This window comes from Stigmatopora nigra, chromosome 16 (genome assembly GCF_051989575.1).
Source record: "Stigmatopora nigra isolate UIUO_SnigA chromosome 16, RoL_Snig_1.1, whole genome shotgun sequence".
Taxonomy (NCBI): Eukaryota; Metazoa; Chordata; class Actinopteri; order Syngnathiformes; family Syngnathidae; genus Stigmatopora; species Stigmatopora nigra.
Window position 1 is genome coordinate 543,059 of NC_135523.1, and position 24,057 is coordinate 567,115.

Here is a 24,057-nt window from a genome sequence, read left to right on the forward strand (position 1 = left end):
TCTTAAAAAAAAAAGTATAAATAATACAACGTTATCTTTGGTCTCCGAGGTGACCCGTCCAGCATCAGCCTCACAGTGGGGCGCTTTCATCCCCCCCAAGCCCCCCCATTGGGGCACTGCACTAAATCAGACGGAGACCAGATTAGGTTACCAGGCGTCGAGGGCAATGGCGGCCCTGAAAATCTGGTGCCCATTACGGATCAGGTCTTGAAAGGGCTCACCCAACACCATTTTTTACTTACCACGTCGATGTGGGCTTTTAATGTGATCCCTATGCCAAAAAAGACCGAGGCATTTCAATTGTGACGGGCTCCCCGCTCCCCAAAAGTACCGTTAACCTCTCGACCTCTCGATTTACGTCGGAGGCCTGCGGACGCACGTCGCTGATCAAAGCGGAGTGAGAAAGCGGGTCCAGGAACGGTGACCGGTCGCCATCACCGTGCATTTTACGGCCTTTGGCTGATAATACAGATAACGGTGACCATCAAAAAGCCCACTTATTCAGTCTTAGTGACGCCACATTATGGTAAACCTGCTAAGAAAAATGTATGAGAGCATTATTATTGTATTATTGTCATTATACTTTTGCTTTTAGAAGGCTTGGAACGTTTGCTAGGAATAACGCAACCAGACACATAAATTTGATTTAAAAAGAATACATATTACTTAGGTTGGTTTTACTGAAACGTCATATTAAAGGGTAATAATAAGGTGAGTTTGATTTATTTAATAACGGGACAATCCATAAAAAAGAACATAAACGTAGTCATGGTCATGTTAAAGTCGTTTTGTTCCTATAACAACCGCCGGCTACGCATTCTGTTTTACTACACACGGCTTGGCTTTACGGCATCACCGTGTAAACAATTTCTGATGTGAGACACAGGCGCCATTTCGGTTCTCGCGAGGCTTGACCCGGAAACAAGGAAATTCCTCTAGGCATCCGATTGGCTGCTTTGCCATCACGCGGGAGGTTTTGCAACGAGCATGTCAACAATGAATGACAGCTCCGCTAGCCTTTATACTGCGGTTATGAGCAAAATGCCCCAATCTTCGCCCCTTCTAGCCGGCGAGGGCGGCCAGGAGGAAAAGAAGGGCTACTCGCCGGCTTTCTTTTGCGACGAACGCGGCTATTTGAACCAGGTGGCCTTTATTCTGGAGCACGGACGCAAGAAAGGCGACCGGACCGGGACTGGCGTCATCTCGGTGTTCGGTTCCCAGGCTCGGTACAGCCTCCGCAGTAAGCATTGGCAGTATTATATGTGCTATTTTGCTCTTTTGTATATGTCTCATCGTTTCTATGCTGCGGGTGGACAGATATTCTATTTATGATTCTGAAATGGTCCTTGTCATAAAATGGAATTGCCAAATTTCTCAATTTGGGTTATTTATAATACTTTTGCAGTGGTGAAAGTACTATGGTCAAGGTATAAACTAATGATGTCTGAGCGAATCTTAATCCGTCTAGTGGCACAAAAGTGAATTGCAACCACCGCCGTATAATGCATCCTAACGTTTGTTTTCTAGATCAATTTCCTTTGTTGACAACCAAGAAAGTATTTTGGAAGGGAATCCTTGAAGAGTTGCTTTGGTTCATCAAGGTGAGCATTGACCCGACGACACCTGCAACACCGGATTGATAGCAGTGTGTGTGTGTGTGTGGTGTGTTACCAGGGTTCGACTAATTCCAAGGAGCTTTCGGAGAAAGGCGTGAAGATTTGGGACGCCAACGGTTCTCGCGCCTTCCTGGATAAGTGCGGCTTCACCGGGCGAGAGGAGGGTGACCTGGGGCCCGTCTACGGTTTCCAGTGGCGCCATTTTGGGGCAGAGTACACGGACATGCACGCCGGTAGCAAGTCCCACCCACTCCCGTCTCTTCCACCTGAAACTAAACAGAAGACAACATGGAACAAATACAAAAACTTTTGCCCCCCTTTCACCCAATCAGATTATACCGGGCAAGGCGTGGACCAGTTGCAGAAAGTGATCGACACCATCAAGAGTAATCCAGAAGACAGGCGCATCATCATGTGCGCGTGGAACCCTAAAGGTACAAACCAACACAACATTTCTAAAAGTATGGATTGTGAAAAGGGCTGGCATTTCCCCATCCATTGGCCAGACCTTCCTCTGATGGCGCTGCCGCCGTGCCACGCCCTGTGCCAGTTCTACGTGTGCGACGGCGAGCTGTCGTGCCAACTGTACCAGCGCTCGGGCGACATGGGTTTGGGCGTGCCATTCAACATCGCCAGCTACGCGCTGCTCACGTACATGATCGCGCACGTGTCCGGACTGCGACCCGGAGACTTTGTGCACACGCTCGGGGACGCCCACGTCTACGTCAACCACGTGGAGCCTCTGAAAACGCAGGTACGGCAGATGGGATGGCGGCGGCGGCGGCATTGTTCCCCTTTTTAACGCCAGCCCTTTTTTCAGCTGCAGAGGGAGATCCGCCCCTTCCCCAAATTGAAGATCCTGCGTCAAGTGGAGCGTATCGACGACTTCCGCGCCGCCGACTTTGAAATTGTGGACTACGACCCGCACCCGGCCATCAAGATGGAGATGGCCGTGTGAAAACAGTCTGAAAAGTCCACCAAAGACGGCGTCCACCCCTCCGTTAAGACTGCAAATAAGCTGATCCCAGTCCCATTGTTTGATGTCTCTTTTTGTATTTTGAAATGCTATTTTATCAATAAATCCCATTGGTTAACGGTCAATCTTTTATTGTACAAATCCCCTTGGGCTTCTATTTCAAAAGCGTTCCCGGCGTATGCAAAGTTGCATTATCGAGACGTCAAGAAGTTTAGTGCGTGTGCACGTAAAGTTCAGTCTTATTTCGGAGAGGTCCAAGAGGTGGCCCGAAATAGGGCCGGCCCACTCGAGTACTCATCCAATCCAGGGTCAGTACTGGTCCAGCTATAGGTTCTCCCCGGGCTGGTACTGGGGTTCGGTGGCGGTAAAGTAGTCCTCCAGGAAGGACTGGATGTACTCGAAGGTGGGCCTCTCGTCGGCTTCCTTCTTCCAGCACAGCTTCATCATTTCGTGCAGCGACTCGGGGCAGCCCTGCGGGCAGGCCATGCGGTAGCCGCGCTCCACCTGCTCCAGGACCTCGCGGTTCACCATGCCTAAAAAAAAGGAATGTGATTAACCGTTGGCCATTCAGAATCCGCTTATTATCGACGAAGTCTCACCCGGGTACGGCACTCGGCCTTTGGTCACCAGCTCGGTGATCAGAATCCCAAAGGACCAGACGTCCGACTTGATGGTGAAGCGGCCGTAGAGCGCCGCTTCCGGCGCCGTCCACTTGATGGGGAATTTGGCCCCTGGGCGGGAACGGGATGGCGGCGAGGAGTCAGTCCCGCACCATTTGGGTGTCGATGGGCGGTTATTTACCTTGCCTGGCCGTGTACTCGTTGTCCTCAATGAGCCGGGCCAGGCCAAAGTCGGCGATTTTGCAGACCAGGTTTTCACCCACCAAGATGTTGGCGGCGCGCAAGTCTCGGTGAATGTAGTTCATCCTTTCGATGAAGGCCATTCCGTCGGCGATCTGACAATAGAAGAAATACATTTAAAAATTCCTTTTTTTTTTAAATAAAGACCCTTACCTGTGCGGCCATGTCCACCAACAAGGGAAGCTTGAGGAATTTTCCATCGCCTTCTTTCAGGAAGTCAATCAAGCTTCCTGCGGAGGGAAATTCAACATTCAAAGCCAGACCCGCTGCTGGACGCATACAAATGCGCCACTGGAAGGCAAGTATTTCATTTGGGCCTAATAAATAGTCAATGAAGCCGGCTCCAATGTCGCTCCCTGTTAGGGGGCGGGATTCATCCGAGTGGACGGAATACTATAGCCGCCTTGGAATTTCCTGGGGCCAAAGCGCTGCCGTGAATTATCTTTTTTTTTCCCTTGACACGGCTGGGCGCAAAAGTCATGGAGAGTGGGTGGCTTGGCTTCATAAAGGCTCGGGTTTGATGGCTTTATAAATAGAGGCTGGCACTGTTAAATCAAGCGCTCACCTTTGGCCATGTACTCGGTGACAATGTAGATGGGTTCCTCGGACACCACGGCGTACAACGGCACCAGCTTATCGTGTCGGAGCTTCTTCATGATCTGGGCCTCCTGCAGGAAGGCCTCGGGCGACATGGTCCCCGGCTTCAAGGTCTTGATGGCCACCTTGGTGGTGCCGTTCCAAGTACCTGAAGAAGGAAGGAAGAAAATGCTGTCGGTCTTGGCGTCCGCGGCGGAAACGATCGCACTTTGCGACTTACCCATCCAGACCTCGCCGAAGCAGCCCTGACCCAGCTTGAGTTCCAGTCTCAGGGACTCTCGGGGTATCTCCCAAGCGTCCTTGGCCAGGCCCTGCGTCTGAGGCTTGACCGTGGGGCAAACGCCGGTCAGTTTGTGACACAGTCCGTCCGCGTGCTCTGAAATGATCACCCAAAAACTTTGGTCAGGGACGGCGTGGCGTGGCCGTGCTTATGTTACGCTCACTCGTACCCGTGTAGTGTTTGACAAGTTTCTGCAAGGTGTCAAACTGCGCTCGCGTGGTGATGTAGTAGCCGCCGCTGTCCAACTTGCGGATCTTATAGTGCTTGACGTTGTCGCCTCTGCTTTCGTCCCAGTCGCGGATGGACAGGGAGAAAGCGCCTGCCACCCAAAGAGCGTCGGGACACGCCGACGTGATGGTCAAGGGCGACCTCACCTTTGGTGGTTTCGCTTTCCCGCGCCAGGAAGGTCCCGCGATGGTTCCCGGGGTTCAGCAGCAATCTCTCTGCGTCTTTTCGCCCCATTTTTCCAAAGTACCACCTGGGAAACACGTCACAAAGTAGATTTTTTATGTCGCTGGTAAGCATGGGAATGGAGTCTGACTCACTCTTCGGCCTGTATGGAGTCGGCCGGGGCCACGTAGTTGCTGGGAATGTAGCCTTTCTGGCCGCTGGTGATGGAGCGAGCTTCCCACCAGTCGCCCTCCCTGTGGAAAGAGTCCAGAGGGTCAAAAGGGGCGCCAACCAGCGGGCACTTTGACGCTCGGCGTACGTGTTGTTGATGATCTGGAAGCGGTCGCCTTTCTGGAAGGACAGGTCGTCCGACGTCCTGGCCTCGTAGTCGTACAACGCCACAAAGAAGGTCACGCCACCTGCGAGCCACATCGGTTTCAAACATGGACGTCGTAGTGGATTAGCATCTGGCGGCCTCACCGGCGAACTTACTGGGGACGGAACCGGAGAAGGAGTTGGAGGCGGGGCCGGTGAAGGAGGCCGCTCCTCCGAAGGGGGTCATCCCGCCGGAGGAGCCTCCAAAGGGCGCGAAGGCCGACTTGAAGTTGGGAGCGCCGGAGCAGGAGGTGGACGGCGCCAGGGCCGGCTGCAACTTGGTCGGATCCGGCCCGTAGTGTCCCGCGTGGGGCGGCCCGGCAACGGCGGCGGCCGGCGAAGGATTCTCCCGGTCGTACTTGACGGCGGGGCCTTTGTCGTCCTTGCTCTTGACGCACCCCATGGCGGCGCCCTGCGGACGAGGAAGGAAAGAAAGCACGGCGGAAGATTAGAGGCGGCTTTCGTGACATGTCGGGTTTGACGACATCGAAAATCCGGGCTGACATTATCTCCCGAATCGCCGGTTGTCGAACACTAAGACGATAAGCCGGGTGGTCCAACGGGGTCGCAAATCCGCTTTCGAGCAGACTCGCCCTTCGCCACCAGCAAAGGCTCGACTTTAACGAAGCGGCGACAGCAAAAAAAAGACAGAAATCCAAAATATTTCGGGTTTAGAGGCGCAAACAAGGGCTTCTTGGCAGCCAAAACAATGAATCGACAAGTAAATGATGAATTTGGTCACATATTAATCATGGCAGCTACGCAAATGCACAACAATGCCAAACATTTTTTCCGTTTTTTTTCTGGCCGCGGCAGCCCCCGGGGGCCCCGTGCCAGACAGCGCCGCAAGATTAAAAACATACGGCGGCGTGGTTTTCCTCGCTCCCGCCGTCGGCGCCGTTCTACTCTGACGCGCTCGTCCATGAAGCCTGGAAGGGGGCTTTTATTCTGGGATCGACGCCGGCCAAGTTTTGGGGGGTGGACTCATTTGTGAACTGAAATGAAAAAATAAACAAGTCTTTGCTTGAAAATGTTTTGAGGCAATGTTGGCGCCGGCTGGATGGGGAAGTGGGGAATCGTGCCAAGTTGACCAGATGGAGAGAAGGAAGATTACCACAACGGAGGATTTGCTGAAAGAGGATCATAATAGTCAAAAAAATGGAGAGCCGAGCTCATATTTGATCATGACACAATGCCTTACAATCAGACCAGCTGTTTTTTCCTTTTCTTTTTTTTCCATCTCGAAAAAGTCGAACGGCGAGAGCTGCTAAGCAACGTCGGGGAAAAACTATTCTAACTCGTAATCTATTCCAACTCTGAAAATTCTTGTGAGCGTGACTGGTGGAAATCGAATGGCGTTATGTGGCAGGCGAGCAAAAGCAGCACGTCAATATGAGCGCAGGCCGGGTGGGCGGGTGACCCCCGACCTCCAGACCCCGGAGGTCCTTTCAATTCCGAATCAAGTGGCTTCCGTCAAAGAGTGCGAGGAAAATGCGCCTCGCTCCAATTACCAGGACGGATTCTCATTAGCGACATCCCATCAGCCCCAGGGAAGGCGGGCGACCTACTATCCCGCTTGGCACGCCGCGTTAAAGATACACACACACACACATGCACAGACGAGGGCGGCTGATGAGCGGGTGGGTGGGATGAAGAAACCACTTTTGTTTTTGCCCTCCTCATTTAGTTGGTTTTTCAGGTCAATGAGGTTGGCATAAAGCTAACTGGAGGACAAATAAACCTCCCCAAAATGGAGCCTGGTGGACATTTTCAATGAAAACAATGATTAGGAGTTGAAAAAAATCAATACTAGACGATTAACAGAAATACTTTAGCATCTTCGCTAGTCAAGTGACGCTTTTGGGTAAATTGACGTCGCAGCTACGGCCTCAAATTGGCAAAGAGTAACATTTTTTGAAAAGAGCGACCCCGAAAAATGCATTAGCGCCTATGTTCAGCCCCCTAGCCATGGGTTTAAAACCCCAGCCCAGTCTTTTGCTGTACGTTTTGACGATTTGAACCAGTTTATCGCAAGGAGATGACTTAACCTAACCTGCCATTTGAATCCGCCACCGGCGTGGATGACAGCCCACCACTTAAACGTCGGCGCCGCCGCCGCATACTGATGACTTCTTTGTTGACGGCGGGCCCGCCCTCACGTGACAAAGAGCCCCCCTTCGGTCCTCACCTTCCCGTCGGCGCCGCTTTCTTCTCTCTTTGACGTCCGTGGACGGCGCCTCGCCGGGAGCCAAAGAGCGCAAGACTCAGCGATCCGCCTTCGTTCTCCTCCGTTCGCCGTGACGACGAGGCGGCATGGTCGGGGAGAGAGGCGCCGGTCGGAGTTGAAGTCAGCTGTCCTCCGCCTCCGATCCGGACGCCGACGGCCCCGCCTGGCGCCTCGGCGGCATGTCCCGGAGCTCGAGTCGGAGACGGCCGAACGGAGGCGCCGACGTGACGGCTGTGATTTGTGGCGAGGCCCGCTGTGCCGCTGGAAGGGAGACACAACACAACGCGCACAATGAAAAGGAGCAGTAGGAGGAGGAGCACGCTCAAACCGATGTTGGTTGGGGGACGCACGGGAGGGGGAGAGAGAAGAAGAAAAAAAAGACTCGGTGGCTGAAACGCCTGGATGATAACGGGACTTTGATAACCTCTGGTGGACGCTCAGAGTCATGACATCTGCAAAAAAATGCCCATTAAAGAATACATTCTTGAAACACATTTTGGATAGCATAGCAATTCTTGCAAATCTTTTAGCATTTCTGAATAATGTCATTTCATAAACATATTTTGGTTAGAATGGAAGTTATAACCTTACTCTATGGAGATTAAATGTAAAATTTTACAGCAAAACACAAATGTACACAATGTATAAGGCAATGTTAACTGTAGAATCGAACAGAAAAGTCAAAACGTGGTTGGATTTTTAAAGAGCATTTTTTTCATAAAAGTCAATCCCTGACCTATTTTCAATGACCAATCCAAATGCAAAGATTTTCCTAATCGCAGATTTTAATATTCGGAATGGCGAGGCTTTAATAAAGCCTTCAACGTATTAATAGCCTCGCTGTTAAAAATAGACGTTTGACTTTTGACACCAGCGCCAAGGAATTCATTTCTTTCATGTCTGTTGATATTAAGCGTCAAGTGTTTTTTTAAACTGGCTATTTATAATCAAAAATATTTTAGGAGTGGGACGGCGAAAGATCGAATTTAGCCACGTTAAAAGATCAATATTTCAACCTAAAATCAGAGGGCGTGCTACAAGCGTGCTTGTACTTTGGTCTTTTGGCCACCAGACGGCGTTGTTTATTTATTCCAAAACTGCAAAGGCCATATTTCAATACAAAACTTTAAAATTCGGTTGAAAACAAACTAAATTTAAAGGAGAAGGAATTTGGCAAAATGGTACTTTGCTAGTCATACTTATGGTGACCACTAGGGGGAACTGGCCAAACACCACTTCATTTGGAAGTGATACACAAATAACATTAGACACTAGGTTTTATTCTTCCAATGGGTGTTAGTTGATAGATGTCATCTCGTATTATCTAGGCCAATGTAATCAAATATTTACGTATATTTAATAAGTATGAGATCCATCCTTAAAGTTAATTTGGTGACGAGAAGCCAGAAAAGAAAGTCTATCCCTCAACTGACTTCTCCACACGAGACCATACATGATACGTCAAATACGAATACCCGCTTTTTCAAAAAAATGCCTTTTTTTAGATGACTCATATTGGACGATGACGCCGCCGCCCTCTCGCCCGGGACGGGGTAGTGGGTGGGCCTAAAAGTTGCCAATGTTGGGAGGAGGATGCAGAGAGCGACTCCTCTCGCAAAGGGGCTCCCTTCCTGAGGTAAGGAGGTGGGAGGGAGGGAGGCAGGGAGGGAGGGAGGTTTCGGAAGGAGGGATGATGGGAGGCTTGGCCAGGGAGGACGTCTCAGACAGACGCACAAATGCGTTGAGTTGAGCCGAGCCAGAGCTGAGCCGAGTTAGGACGGAGCAAAGAAAAGGCTTGCTTCCCTTTTTCTTTTCTTTTGGCAGGGGGAAAATGTCCCGCAAGGCCACCCTGGCCTGCCTGGCCTTGCTCATCTGCGGCTTCATCACGCAGCACAGCGGCCACGCGGCGCACCTCCACCTGCCCGACGTCAAGTAGGTGGGGGGGAAAAAACGAGGCTTGCTTTGGGTTCTCAAACTTATTCTCATTGTCTGACCCACCTAAAAATCTTTTCCCATTTTTTGGCACAGACCGGAGGGCGAAGCATACGACCAGGACGGCGACTCTCTGCCCTGGTCTCGGGATTCCGAACGCCGGCGCGCGGGGACGCCGGAGCTCTACTCCTTTCGCCGACCGGTCGCCGACCAGAGGTACGTCTAGGTCGCCCTTTTTGGGGGGAGCGTGGTTAACGCGCCCTCTCCGATTAAGGATGGAGCGGCACGCGGACGGCGTGTTCAACAAAGCGTACCGGAAAGCGCTGGGTCAGTTGTCGGCCAGGAAGTATCTTCACTCCCTGATGGCCAAGCGCCTGGGGTAAGAGCGCCCGCCAATTTGTCTCGTCTCGCTTAGTCCCATTTCCCCAAACGTACCTCCTCTGACTTCCTGGCGGTGTCCCCTCCCATTCCGGACAGCGCGGGCAGGGCGTCGGAGGAGAACGGCGAGCCGCCGTCCAAGCGCCACTCGGACGGCATCTTCACGGACAGCTACAGCCGCTACCGCAAGCAGATGGCGGTCAAGAAGTACTTGGCGGCCGTCCTGGGGAAAAGGTACAGACAGAGAGTTAGAAACAACAACAACAACAGCAACAGCAGCAACAATGTGGGCAACAAAGGACGCCGCCGGCTGCCTTTCTTGTAGCGCTTTTGAGTGGTGGAAAGGAATATTTTCATAACGATAGCCTTTTCTTTTCTACTTTGAAAGCATGAGTGTGGCGTTTTACTGGTGATTTGGCTTTTTTCAAAGACATTAAGCTGCTGTAGTTGTGTCCTTTATCCAAAACAGACTTGACGACTTAGACTTTGACGCGCTCCTGGACGGGGAGGACTTTGAGGCTTTTGTGGGGGGCTGGCTCAAAAAGCCACCCCCGAATATCCCGGTGAGTGGCTTTTATTTTGCCCGAGTGGTCTGCTCTCTCTTTCTCATCTCCCAAAATTCATCTCTTCTTCTTCACCTACACTTAATCAGACTTTTCTTTTGTCGAAAAGTGGCGACGTTTTGGCTTCTTTTTCTTCAATCTTTGATCTCTTGTCAAGTGCCAATGTTGTTGAAACCAATCTTCCTTCTTGTGGTGTCTCTCCAAGCATGTAACAAGTCAATAAAGAACATGGAAATATTAGTCACATTAGTCACATTTGTCAAATTCCAAAATATTTTGGGGCCAATTTAGACATTCAAAAGAGGACTTTTGAAAAGGGTGGAGTTGCAGTTCAACTCCAGTCCAGAAGGAGGCGGTGGTGCCTATTAAAATTGTCCGAAAAACAAATGTTAGAATATTCCCAATTGGGAAGTCTACTAAGAGATCTGGCTTGTGTCTTGTCCTCCAAAATCTTCAAGCTGTTTTCTGGCGCACTGGACGTCCAAGCCAGTCCTCTGATTTGGACGTCTATTGGCGTCAAGGCCAGCTAATTAACTCACGTGAATGTAAAATGGCTTCATGCCCTCCTTGACCTCCTTTTTGAATCAAATCTCATTGGTATGAAGAGTATAAATGTTGCGACTGAATGCTTTTGTGTTGACTTTCCTTCAGGATTTGTGAGACGGGCGGAAAGCGCTTTTTCTGTTGATGAAAAATTAAATACAAAATAAAAATGGCCCTGACAGACGGAGGCTATTTAAGTGGCCCTACAATGCTGCACTTCATCATCATATCACTCATTTCAAGTATCTATAAACCCCCCCATATTTGTTTGGAAAAGGTCCCAAGAACTGACAAATCTGTTTAGCAAGGATTATTAGAAAATATAATTAAGTGTTGTAAGATTTGTTGGAATAAACATTTTTCTAAACAACAAAAGGGTGATCTTTGGTTATTTTCCCGTTGGAGGGAATGGTGGGTTTCCATGGCGACCCCCACACCACTTCTGGTGCGCTATGATCCCAGCACCCTCGTGGGACACAACCAAAGCTGGACATACTTTACACCTCGCTAGGCTAGGCCGACAAAAACACTTGCCGCCACGGGGGATTTTCGGTGTAAATGAGGCGAAAGTCGCACTCGTCACCAGTCGGGGAACGGGGGTGCCGTGGCGGAAGGTCGGCGTCCTCACTGGGGGGAGTTGTTTTTTTCCAATGGCGTCAAACAGCAATAGAAAGGTTACTTTTCAAATGTTTTTGCTCCCAAACTAACTCAAAAAATGGAAATTTAAACGTGACTACTAGCACAAATTGTGTGGTGGACCCCCCAGGGAGGGACCCCCACCTTGAGTATCATCCGTAATGACAACTCATGATGTATAACAAAAAAAAAAAAAAAAATACAAAGAAAGCCCATTTGATCAAAGCGACATAACTCAATCAGCCAGTGTTGCCTAGCAACCGCCTCCCAAATACAAAGCATGCCATCAGACACCCAAAGATCACCAAGCGGTTTAAATTGGGTGGCAGAGTCGTGTGTGAGATGATGACCCAAAACATGAACTTTTCAATTTGAAAAAGAAGGCCGGTATTGCGTAAACCGTGGGGAGTCCAATCCAATTTGAGTACTCCAAATAGATTGGACGCCATGTTTCGTCCATGGGAGCCAATGCGGGGGTAACAACATATATTTTTTGATGATCTTTTTCGAGTTGGTCTGGGCAATTTGTTTTGATTTTTCTGAAAGCGGCCTCCGGAAGAAAAAAAGTTTGGACAGCCACACGAAGCCTTTGATCCATAAAAAAAAGTGGAATGAAATTTACTTTTACAAAAACGCCGGGAGGTAAAAAAAATACATAAATAGAAAACAGCTAGGGTGGAGGGAGCGCTCATTAAAAACAAATTAAAGTGGGAGAGTTTTGGGAGGAACCTTGTTTATTAGAACCAATCGCATTGGAGAAATGACCTTTTATAAAACAGAATATATTTTACACCCATTTTATCAGACGATGGCAAAAGTAGGGCTGAATTTATTGATTGACCGAGACGGAAATGAAAAGGGTGAACTTTGGCGCCTTTTCCTCCGTTCATGTATTTTTCATGTGGCGTTTAAAATAGCGCTTCTATCTTTAGCCGCTCGCACTTCATCTCGGCCCCACGTTCCCGAAATAAATTGCGTCCGTCGTGCGTTTTCATCAATGTATTTCCTTTTGGAAGAAAAATATATATATAAATAAGAGTTAATTTCCTAGCATCAGCTAGCTATCGACGGTCAAAAGAGATGTTGATTGGTGAATTGATGAATTGTGGCGGCCTACCACCACCATCACGCGGCCGACCCGTGACGAAAATGGATTTGGACGTTTTCCATTCGGAGGGACGGCTCCGCTAATTAGACGCCGTCCGTTCATTAGCGTGATTAAGGCCCCGGCGGAGGACACATGCTAGCTGTCCTATTCATTCCGTCAGACTCGGTTACGGCGGCGGGGGCGGCGCTCGGTGGCAAAAGTAACGGGACGCCGAAGGTCAAATCCGGCGGGGGGTTAATTGGCTTTTGGCGTGGTCCGTATTGTGCGTCGCCCCGGGAGTCCACTCGGGCTAATCGCAACGAGAACACTAGTTTTGCTAAATTTGCATCTATATTAAAGCATTTTGTTTAAACTATCAGGTGGTTTATGAACAAAGATAGCAAGAATTAGCATATTGTTTATAGGCTGTCTTGTCATTTTTAATCAGCGTTTATTGAAGTATTTGTCGGCGTTGTGGCTAAACAATGGCGCCCAGTTTCCTGGCAAACCCCCCCACCCAGCGCGAAGAGAGGGCACGCTGACACTGTTCCCGCCCGCTTTCATCGGGCGCTTCAAAGAGCGACTGGCGTTGCGTCAATGGCGCCAGAGAACACCTGGATATTTCTCCTCTGTCTATTGTACAATATCATAATAATACGCGGACGCCTCTGCTTTTTGCCGCAAATATTACTCCCCGGCGTGGAGGGCCATAGACGGCACGACGCCAAACTGCCATAAAGATTGTCTAAAAATAGTTTGGGGTGGGTTTTTATGCGATATAAAAATCAAGTGAGGAAGAATATAGCAAAATATATATATACATATGTTTTACCTTGACTGGGCCACATTGGGTGTTGGCTCCTCCCCCGAGCGACGCTGATTGGCCCAGGAGAAGTTCCCATCTATTTGAAGGCAGACACACAAAAGTCAATTTAAGCAAAGTTAACTCTCTGGGGTCCAGCCGGCGACCAAATTAGCCAGCTGATCAGCATATCAAAGCAGCGCGCGCGTTCTTCCGGCGGGGGTGTCGTGTCACCTCTCATTCATATGAAAGGAGATTTTTGTTTTTGAGGGCTCGTCGAAAAAGAAACTTAAGTTTAAGTTGTTGATTAATCATGGACTATATTGTGTATAACTATATTGTGAAAAGATGCGATTTTTTGGGGGAAAGCTAAACTGATTTTTTTTTGGAGTAACTTTTTTTGTACCCAAATGATTGTTTTGAAAAAATCTCACCTCATTTTCTGGACCGCTTTTCGTCACAAGGGGTCGGGGGGGCTGGAGCAAGGTGAGAGTCACTCTGAATGGTTGGCCAGCCAATCACAGGGCACTAGGAGACAAACAATCAAAGTTAGGAGAAATTTAGAGTGTTCCACTACCTAGCCTAGCATGCATGTTTTTTGAAAAGTGGGAGGAAACCTGGAGAAAATCCCTAAAACTGGCCAGAACTGCCAATTAAAAACCGGACACTTATCAAGTCTCCTATATTGTTTTATTCACAGGCATGATGTAATCCATCCAAGTAATACACAGATAAGGTCATTCGTCGTCGTTTGATTGATTGCAAGCGCTCCCTGGGCGCCAAGACACGTCAATATTGACCCGACGTGGTTTGGATAATGGTGATAAAGATTGCGTAGTGGGAGGGGCGCCGCCACGCACATCCTGGGCGGGCGGGCGGGCGAGCGGTTCATTAAAGCCTTTTTAATACTTGATGAGCACGGCTTAACGAGCCACTTCAAAACGCTTACCGTCACTTTCATGGTCTCGGCAACGGGATTAAATGTGCTTAGGCTGGAAAAAAAACAAAAAAGGGACAAAATTTCCCCCGGAATATAAAATGTTGAGGCATGTCCGGTTTTAAGATGAAGAAAAGAGAATTCAAGAAATAAAGTGCTTTTAGCAAGGGTCATTACGAAGGGAGGTGAACTATTCTTGGCCAAAAGCTCTTTATTCCCTCCAGATAGGAGATCTTTCTCCAATAATAGCGATGACAATACTTTTATCAGATTGAGGAAAACACGGCGATTTTTTTCCTTCCCGTGTGGCCGTACGGGGACTGTGACATTTGAGGTGGAACTCGGTCGGGGAAATGAAGGTCCGGGTTAATCAAATATTAGGATTTGAGCCGTAAAAAAAATAGCCAAAAGGTCAACATTCAAAGTCGGGAGAGGCGTGCCTCGGGGTTCCTATTCAAGTACAGTACACTTTAAGGGAGTGAGTTAGCTTGATGCTACTTCTTGATTCATTGTTGACAAGCGCAATATTTTGAATGAATGCCTAGCGGTCTTAGATTATTCCTGACAAAGCATGAAAGGTCATTTTAAAATACTCTTTAATTGTGGTGACTAGCCCGCTGTTACTCCTTTGATAGCCTAAACCTGTTTAAATATATTAAATGTCTCCCAAAGTAGCCTTCAATGTTGCCTTGAATTCTCTAAAATGACATTTTCGGGTGAAGCGTGACCATGAAATAGCAAAGTGTCTTTTTTTTGCGCCAGCTTTCGGTGTCCTTATCCAGTACATCACGTTTTCGTTTCCCTCCACACGGGAGACGCGCACAAAAAGAAAACATTTCGGCGTCCACGTGGACACCATCTGTCTGCGTCCCTTTTGGATTATTTGTCAAAAAGTAGCTAGGTGCCGGATTTGTGCGCTTTGACTTTTTGCTGTTTTGACAGGTTTGCGTGGCTTACGAGCCAGTCATTAAAGCCCCTGCTTGCTGTTTTGATGTGTTTTGATTCCCCAGCCCACCCAAATGAGCGCCGTGAAAACACGCCAGATCGACACGGCCATGAGGCTAACGCTAATTAGTGGCACTTTTCCATTGTGGATGAACGGGAGAGCGGAATTTGCGGCGGCGCTAATGAGGAACGTCTCGGGGACGCGGGTGGCCGGGGGCACGGCAAATGCAGGTGGCGGGCTCGGCTAATGACGTCCCCGGCGGATGACTACATTACCCAGCAACCCCCGGGCCGCCGACAGGTGGACGCCTTGACAATGGCCAATGGATCACTGCATTAATGACGACCGTGATGAATCACCGTCTTTGTTAATTGCAGTCTGGACTTTGTTGGGTTTAACTAGTCAACTTTTTCAAAAGGATGCATCTACCAATGATGTACGTCGGAGGCAGAAAGCTTTACTATTTGCCTACTACAGTGGTACTTTATAAACAGGCCACCTGTTTTTTTCTAGAGATAGTATTTGCTCAAAATGTAGTTGTTATGGGGAATGCTAGTCAACATTAAAGTATTTTCAAGGCGAAAATGATCACTATTTGAAGTTACACGATCGCTAGGTTGTCTTTGGATACTCCGTCAGACTCAAGTGTATTCCCGCTTGTTTTTCGTAGTCGGCGCCATCGCACGGAAAATTGCACCCGCTCAAAGGTGTCCCCCATCCATCACAATCCCGGCGGTGTTACTGCCACCTACCTAATGTTCCACCTCCGCCTCGACCTTTACTTCTCCCTGGCGTTCTTCCACAAGATGGCCGTCTCCAAGTCCAAAAAGCAGCAAGTATGGCTTCTGGGTCTAAAATTAGAAAGGAACCAAGAGTTACAAGAAGATTTCCCAACTCCAATGGCCACCATAGTTTTAAAAATCTGGTCACGAGCGCCCCGCCACGTTGGCGGATCCGCCGGAGGCCCCACCCGCCCCCTCGTTCGTTACAATTCATAATATTTGAAAGAACTGGCCGTGCCGAGCGCGCGTGGCGATTTAACGGGGTCTTGCGTTGCGCTGTAATGACCTCGGGGCGGAATTACAACGGGAAACAACACATTAAGTCAGAGGGTGTGCTGATTTACGTTAGGCTTTAAGGATCGGACACCATGTCGGGGGATGTTACACGCCAAAAAGAGGGAAGGGGAACTTGTTTGTTTATTAGCATACAGAAATCTGCCTCATTTAATGTTGTCGTGTCCAACCACTAGTTGGGCATAGCCGCCCGCGTAGGCGTTTTAAATCTTAGTGTTTTTAATTAGGCTTTTCAGTCAGTCAATGCCATCAAATCAATTTAGGAATGTTGATAAATAGATGGCCGCTAGGGCGGCCATTTTTTTCCAAGCAATTCGAGTCGAGCTAAAATGCGCCGGCCGTGGCAAACATTAACATTCAGCGCCGGCTTTCCCAGTTCAAATGGCGCCGAGGTGCTACGAGAGACAGTCCGAGGTCACGTGGGGGCGGGGTTGTGGGGGCATTAAGGGTGGGCGGGGCGGTGAGTCACCGACAGGAGACGGCGGTGACACTTTGTCACTTTGCCATCCGCTCTCAGGGGAGTGCAATATATAGACTGGCAAAGGAAAAGTTACCCTTGCAACCCGCAAATATTGCACATACGGCTGGCTTCCTTTCGGGACAGATATATACCGCCCAGCATCGGCTCCCGACGTCACGGACGCTCCAAACGCGAGCCTGGCGCCGCCAACTCATTTGACCATGATGCCGCGGGTAATGCGATTAGCATGAATCGGCAAATGTGGCAGTCACGGAGCCACACGCCGCTGTGGATTTCGCCGCCGCCTGAAAATGGACGACAAAAGTCAAAGTTAACTTTGAGCATTTGTGTTTCGGATAATAAAAAAAAAAGAAAAAAAATATGGGTGAATTTTATACTTCATAGCTACCGTTGAATATTCATTCATTGGGGGGTGCTGGAGCCTACTCATCCAGCCTAACATGTCAAGTTGAAAAAGGAACAGTATATAAATCAAGTCCTCTTTTACTAATCGCATACCATGCGACCTTTTCGACTCCAGGGGGCACCACTTTGACGGAAAAGAGACATGTCATCTGGGCAGCAAGTCGGGGGACGTGGGTGTCCTTTTTGGCAGCCCCCCGGCGACAAGTTCAAGTAAGCCCGGTGGGAACGCCGCGAGAACTCTCCAAAGCGGCAAGCTCGGTCTCGAGTCGTGCCCAGGCTTATCCGAGGAGCACTTCAACTATATTCAAACGTGCCAAAAAAAGGACAGACTCATTAGTTTCCACACAACAAATCTCATTGGAAAAAAATGGACGCGCACAAAACACAAAAAAATTATTGTACCCTGTGTGACCATCGAACCATAACGTGTACTTTTTAATCCTTATTTTTATCACTCAACTCAGCCATAATTTTGGTAATGGTTAGTTAGTTTGCAATTTCCTGCAAAGGGCCCCCACGGCGTTTACGATAAGTCAATAATAAAGGTGGACTTTACGTATGGCAAATAAGGCCTTCTGATACGAAAAATATGATCTCATTAAATTTCTCTGGCAAACGAACTTCTTTTTATTCCGTGTTTGTTCACGTTTACGAGCCACTTTTTCATTAAGACTTTACGAGGCGCGAACGGCGTGTTCCTCTGAATATTTGTCCGAGTCAATTGTTTGCCAATCAAAGCGCTTCTTTCGCCCGCGATGATGTGACTTTTCTCCCCCGTTTTGCCATCACGCTCCCTTGTCGTCCAAGTGCTTGAAAATGAAGCCGTTCCCAGTCGAGTGCGACACTTCAGCTATTAATGCCCATTGTCGGGAACATTGTTTTGGTTTTTCTTCCAAAGAATCATATTTCATAGAGACGAGCTCAATCGCACAAACACGGTTTTACGGCCACATTTGTGGAATAATCTGGGAAAGGTGACCTTTGCGAGTCGGAGGGAGGGCGGCGGCGGCCCGACGGCGTTCCCGGGATGATGCCAGATCACAGCCACGGGGGCGCCGCCGTGACGTACGTCAAACAGTGGGTCGCCAGGAGCCACCGTCTCGTGCGCACTAGTAATAAAATTGGCGATTGATCAAGAAAAAAGAATCATTTGAATTCGCCAGAGACTACTTTTACATACCTGATGAAAACGGGCCATTCCCAAAAATTCAGGCGACCAGTCATGAATACTTTGAATAAATTGCAAAAGAGTTCAATTTCCTGCTAGCTCTTTCTTTTTCCTTTTGTCTCCTATCGGGGAGGGTGACTGTGGATGGAGCCGCGCTAATAAAATTACTAGCCAAAGCACGGTTAACCAGCCGATAGATAACTCTATACGCCCCAAAAAACAATAGAGATTTTTAAGGAAAGCGCAAGTCAATTTCCAAGATTTCATCGCCAGTAAACATCCGAAGCGGGACGTCGAACAGATTGGACGTGGCTAACGGCAGCCAATGAAGTTCATGCTAGCATCCACCGCAGATAGGATTGCGCTAAAGCTGAAGACTCCTCCCACGCAACGACGACAAATACACGTTGTCCCTTTTCCCAACATTTGATCAAAGTGCGCACCGCGGGGTTGAATCCCAATTACATAAGGATGCACGCACGCATTTCAAAAAGTCTTTGCTTTGATTGCGCACCAAGTGAATCCTGGGAGAGCGTGCGGAAGTTTCTTTGAAGCCGTGGATACCTCCCCACCCCGAAACGCGCACGTCAGGCCATTTGATGACGCCGCGCTTGCTTGAATCGATCATTTGGATGTTTTAGAACATGTACGCCTTCATTAAGGAGGAAGAAAAAGAATGAACTAGGATTTATTTTGGAAGGGTAACAGATTCCTTCGGCTTTACCGTTACGATGGCGTGGCTTTTTTGAGGGGGACCATCGGACCCCATTTGTGATCACGCTAACGGATCTGGGTCTATTGAACGAGTGGGCCCGTGTTGTCATGGCCGTATCCGATTGCTAATTGTGTTTTTGCGAGTGTGGTCTTTGCGGTTGGCCTCCCGGCAATGACATATTTAACGAGACGGTCGATTGAACGTCGGGTCAATTAGATGTGGGCCAAGCCGTTGCTTTTAGCGCGTCCCGTCCACGTAGTGCGGTGACACCACCATTATACGCGCTAGCTCGCTCGTGTCAATGTGTCGTGGTGAAAAGTGTGCAGGAAAATCAAACGTCACCTAACAGGCGAGCCGGAGGGAGGCGGAGTGGCGGCCGGCGGGCGGGCCGTAGACGGGAAGGGCGGCGCTTCGTCTTCCTCTGGCGCCGGGAAAATCACCGCGCTGACATCATCCTGAAATGTAAAAAGCCTTTTAAAAGAGCGACAAAAAAGAGGAGCAGAAAATAAAAATTGCAAAGTCGTTGACAAGAGAATGCCAAAGAAAAGCAATGAATGGGAATGTAATGAAAAAACAAACGCCCTCTAGTGGATGACCCCCAAACGCCTACGAAATTACGAAAAAACAAATATCAAGTAATAGTAAATGTATTTTTTTTTTTTACATGATAGTGTGCCGATTGTTGTGAATGGCATTAAAGTGAAAGTTGGCTGGAGAAATTTGCAGGAACTCAGTGTGCTTATAAACATAATATTGAATGACATTAGTCACAGAGATGTGCGCATTCAGTAAGAATAGAAAGAATGACCTATTCATACATTCAAATGAGTTTTGTTCCGAAAGAAAATGTTTGAACACTAGACCTCGCAGACGGGATTTAAAAAAAAAGGCTTCACAATGGGGTAAGAACACAGAAAATACAGCCCGTAACCTTCATGAGCGCCGCGCTTCTCCACCCACCTTCAAAACAACACAATGAATGAAATCCAAAGGATATTTCCAATATATATGATGATTATCGGCACTACTGAAAAAAAGATTCTACATTTGTTTGAAAATGACCTCAAGTTTTGACCCCTGACAAGAACCTCCTGGCGAGGGTGGGTGGAGCCTGTTTGGGACCAGGAAAAAAAGTCACACACCCAGCAGGATATCATGTAAACGCGCCCCCCAGTGGCAGGGAGGGGCGCAAAAGGTGACGTCAGGTGGAATTGCAACGAGTCGATCTACTATATGATCATGTTTCAAATATGACCGTAAAAAAACATGATGCAAGGTAATTCATTTACATGTGATTTAAAAATTGCAAATTCAAACGTTTTCAATGTGAAAGTAATCACTATTATTTCACTTACTTTCTTTTAACGGGAATGAGTCCATTTTACCTGGAAAATAAGGAGTAAGACAAATCTGTTAGTCAAACATCACCGAAGCATATATTATTATTAGATCAATAACGACGCTGCAGTGCCCCCTAGTGGTTGATTAAAATTGCTACACGTGTAGTACAGTACTTTGAGGTTAATTCCCCACTGGTCTTTTCTTTTTATTACCTTTTTTTACAAAAATAATTGTCGTCATTCTCACTTGGACGTTGAACCTATTGGCTTATATTGACGACATTTAATGTTGACACCGTGGGGAATAGTAATTTTCCTTTCTGGAAAAGCTTATGACATAGTTAGTACAACATGGAAGACTACTAAGATGCAGACTCACAAACGAAACACGAATCGGTGTCAATATACGCAATACACCAAGAACACTGGAGAGGCGAGTGTTATTAATTTGAACGGCCATGTCACTCCAACGATGAAGTAAAGATATTTCATTCGACGAGGAAATGACGTCAGACACTGCACGAGCCCTTTGGGATTTGGAATGTTGGTAAATCTTAAGAATTTCACGTAATCATAAAAATAGGGGTTTAAGCCTTGACTAAAAAGATTAAACTGCATTTAGTCGATGTATGACGGCCATGTGAAAGTACAGGATAACTGGTGGTGGTGTTTGAATAGCGGCCTTTTATAGCATTTATATGTCACTTTCCCACCGCGTAGCAAACACTATTTTCGAGTGAAAATATAGTACTACATAGTTAAAGTACTCATATTTTTATATTAGAATGTAGTTTATTGCCTACCTCGCGTTTCTTGTCGGCACTTTGGGGTTGTTTTGCTCGGGTTGTGATGTCCTCAAGAGTAGCCGACAAGTTTTTTGAAGTGTTCGTCGACGTACTTAATGTTACAAAATGTCCCAAATGTTCGCTAAATAAACGAATTAAATTCGACTGTCTCGTCCGCTACACAAAACGCTTTCAAAATACACCCCATTCTTGCGTTATTTAGCATTATGGCCTTTAACATTAGCACTCCACAGGTAGCCGCAACGATAACATTTAGCCTGTACCATTTTTTTCCCGCCTATCCTCTCCCGCTTTGCCGGAATGTACCAACTCAACCGCCAAATTTTAACATTAGCACTGTGCAGGTAGCCGCAACGATAACATTTGGCCTGTACCATTTTTTCCCGCCTACCCTCTCCCGCTTAGCCGGAATGTACCAACTCAACCGCCAAATTTTAACATTAGCACTGTGGTGCAGGTGCCTTAATGATAGCATTTGGCCTGTACCATTTTTCCCGCCTACCTTGGCCGGAATGTGCCAACTCAACCGCCGAGGTATATTTTTGGTCAAAATAGGCCATACATTTACCCTTTTAAATCTAGTTTTTGCTTTATTTCAATATACAATTTTAAGAATCATTTCAAATTTGAATTTTAATCCATTTTGACTGAGTCAAAATGAAATTGCTGTCTATTGGCGTCAATGACATGGAATGACCCTATTGTGCTCAGTGCTCCTACCCACCTCTTGTGGCAAAATACAGTACTGCAGTGAAAATGTTCACCAAAAATTGCCTGGTCAGTGGGGTTCACCACTCTAATTTCTCTTCCTTCTCGCTGCCAGTCATTGGCTCGCCGCGTGTTTCCCCTTGGACGCTTCCCGTCAGCGACGCTGACTCACGGTGCCTCGCCTTTGAACAAAAGATTGCAAAATATGACGCCACTGTGTGATTTTCCCAGCGTGAAGTACGACCTGTTCATTCGCACTATCAATCCGATGTGACGTCACTTCTCAAATGTTGAGCAATGATTCTTGTTTTTGTTTTTGCTCAGACTAAAGACCAAGCATTCCATTTCAAAGTATGCTTATTTTCTGTCATTGAGCCACATTCCAAGATAAATCCTGACATTTTAAGATTTCCCCATGTATATTTTTCATATTTTGTACTATAAGTAGCACCATCAAAGTATTTCCCATGAAGACAAGCAGGTAAAGCCTATTTCTTGTTTGACTCAAAAGAAGGAAAAACCCTGTGAGGATCATTTGTTGGTATGTTCGCTGCTTACTCACACTTGGTGCCGTAAAAGTGGTTGTACATTTCTGGTTGTTCTTTTTTGTTTCCTTCCTAAGTGGCCTAACTTCGGGCAAGTTGGGGGCGGGGCTAGAGGAGAGGGGCCTCAACTTAAATAGCTACCGGGCGCCACGAAATCGCACAACAAACGCAACATGGTGAGCTTTATTCACCTTCATTGTGCGTTCATCTGTATACCGCAACACTTCCTTTTGGGTTCTTTTAAAATTATTATTTTTTGTTTTTCTAGAACCACCATGACAACGCCAGCGCACAAAAGCACATTTTCATACTCGAGAGGCAACGGCAAGAGGTGAGAATTCCCACTTATGCAAATTTTACTCATCTTATTTTAGTTTTTTTGGTCCTATTTGAATGTATGAATTCATTTGTTTCAGCTGATTAGCATCAACCAGAAATGGGCAAAAGAATACAACAACATGGTGGCCTTCTACCAAAATAAGGTATCTAATACAGCCATTAAACACATTTAGTCATTGTAAAATAACAAAATAACTCGTTATTTTTGTTTTTGTAGCTTCTAACTCTGCAGGCGTCACTAAAACATCAAGAAAATGCAGAAGAAAGTAAATTAAAGTGTAAACATTTACCTCAGGTAAAGCTCTGGATACATTTGCATTATTTTTATGGACCCAAGAGCTCATATTTAGTTTTTTTTCTTCTTCCTAAAAGGCTCTGGAGGAAAGAATCCATCCGAGAATCCTGGAGGAAAGAGAAACGACTCCGCATGACCTCTGGAGACATCAGGTACGCTTTTGGCGTCGTAACGCACGGGTAGGCGTGGCCTTTTACCTTGTGCGTGGCTTCATGTGGGTTTCCCGCTCCAGGCCGAGGTGTTCAAGGAAGACTTTGCCAAGGAACGAAGGGACCGCGAGTTGCTACAACACAAATATGAGGAGCTACGCCAGAAGCTCACGTTTACCAGTGATGAGTTGCACCACCTGAAATCAAAGGTATTGGAAACTCTGTTACCGTGGCAATAGAGAAAACATAAATAAGCGGGAAGAAAAGCTGTCCTGTGAAGAGTATGACAATTGACTTTTGTCTTTTAGGCCACTTGGACACGCATTCTGCATCCAGTCATCGAATGCACGTGTAAAAAAGACTGATGGACGCAGAATCTGGCAACGTGGACTGCGAAATTCTCAAAAGACGTCTTGTGGTACATCGAAAATTCCTTCAGTATTGTGAGGAATGTTTGACGATGCCCTCTAGCGGCTATGCACTACAACTGCCATTTCGTTTTCCCTTTAGACTTGGGGAAACCACATGAATACTACTACCTCGTGTTTTTGAATATAGTGTCATTTGAATACTCTTCAAACAACGTTTCAAAAACAAACAACACATTTATTGGCACAAATAGTCCTTGATTGTCACACAGCGATTGTCGTATGGAAATTGTCACCTCATAAATAGTCACTAAAATGGAATCATTTAAAAATGAGTGAGCTTTAAGTCGAGAAAGAAAGTTTGCAAAATGGAAAAGCAAACCAATTAAATTCGCTTGCTCATATTAACCAGAAATGATTAAAAAGATGAACTGCATAAGAGTCCTTGACTGTTGTGCAATTCTGGGACAATAAAAATGTTGAAAAATAAATACTTCCTTTGGCTTTCAGTTCTTGT

At 47.3% G+C, this 24,057-nt stretch overlaps 3 protein-coding genes across 9 annotated transcripts; 2 read left to right on the forward strand and 1 right to left on the reverse strand.

Moving 5' to 3' along the window:
• Nucleotides 1-959: 959 nt before the first annotated feature.
• tyms (thymidylate synthetase) lies at nucleotides 960-2,717 on the forward strand. Its single transcript, XM_077736482.1, has 6 exons — nucleotides 960-1,240; nucleotides 1,528-1,601; nucleotides 1,675-1,849; nucleotides 1,949-2,050; nucleotides 2,123-2,370; nucleotides 2,437-2,717. The coding sequence occupies exons 1-6, from the start codon at nucleotides 988-990 to the stop codon at nucleotides 2,572-2,574; spliced, it is 990 nt and encodes a 329-aa protein (XP_077592608.1). The 5' UTR covers nucleotides 960-987; the 3' UTR covers nucleotides 2,575-2,717.
• On the reverse strand, nucleotides 2,707-21,457 carry LOC144209921 (tyrosine-protein kinase yes-like). Its single transcript, XM_077736479.1, has 19 exons — nucleotides 21,134-21,457; nucleotides 20,346-20,375; nucleotides 19,333-19,445; nucleotides 15,898-15,996; nucleotides 13,697-13,790; nucleotides 13,293-13,362; nucleotides 9,689-9,854; nucleotides 7,283-7,582; nucleotides 5,212-5,506; nucleotides 5,039-5,138; nucleotides 4,875-4,973; nucleotides 4,704-4,807; nucleotides 4,499-4,648; nucleotides 4,270-4,425; nucleotides 4,018-4,197; nucleotides 3,606-3,682; nucleotides 3,394-3,547; nucleotides 3,192-3,323; nucleotides 2,707-3,125 (listed from the first exon to the last, which is right to left on the reverse strand). Exons 7-19 carry the CDS (start codon nucleotides 9,788-9,790, stop codon nucleotides 2,917-2,919), a joined length of 2,058 nt encoding a protein of 685 aa, XP_077592605.1. The 5' UTR covers nucleotides 9,791-9,854; nucleotides 13,293-13,362; nucleotides 13,697-13,790; nucleotides 15,898-15,996; nucleotides 19,333-19,445; nucleotides 20,346-20,375; nucleotides 21,134-21,457; the 3' UTR covers nucleotides 2,707-2,916.
• On the forward strand, nucleotides 20,639-24,041 carry LOC144209924 (uncharacterized). 7 transcript variants are annotated; one of them, XM_077736488.1, is made up of 9 exons: nucleotides 21,514-22,195; nucleotides 22,293-22,385; nucleotides 22,467-22,565; nucleotides 22,658-22,720; nucleotides 22,806-22,871; nucleotides 22,946-23,023; nucleotides 23,101-23,175; nucleotides 23,256-23,381; nucleotides 23,481-24,041. In XM_077736488.1, exons 3-9 carry the CDS (start codon nucleotides 22,563-22,565, stop codon nucleotides 23,535-23,537), a joined length of 468 nt encoding a protein of 155 aa, XP_077592614.1. In that variant the 5' UTR covers nucleotides 21,514-22,195; nucleotides 22,293-22,385; nucleotides 22,467-22,562; the 3' UTR covers nucleotides 23,538-24,041. The 7 variants fall into 7 exon arrangements, with proteins under 7 accessions (XP_077592610.1, XP_077592615.1, XP_077592614.1 ...); XM_077736487.1 differs by having other exon boundaries at nucleotides 21,514-22,081; nucleotides 22,169-22,195; nucleotides 22,293-22,565; XM_077736484.1 differs by adding an exon at nucleotides 20,639-20,877 and having other exon boundaries at nucleotides 21,960-22,565.
• Nucleotides 24,042-24,057: the final 16 nt, after the last annotated feature.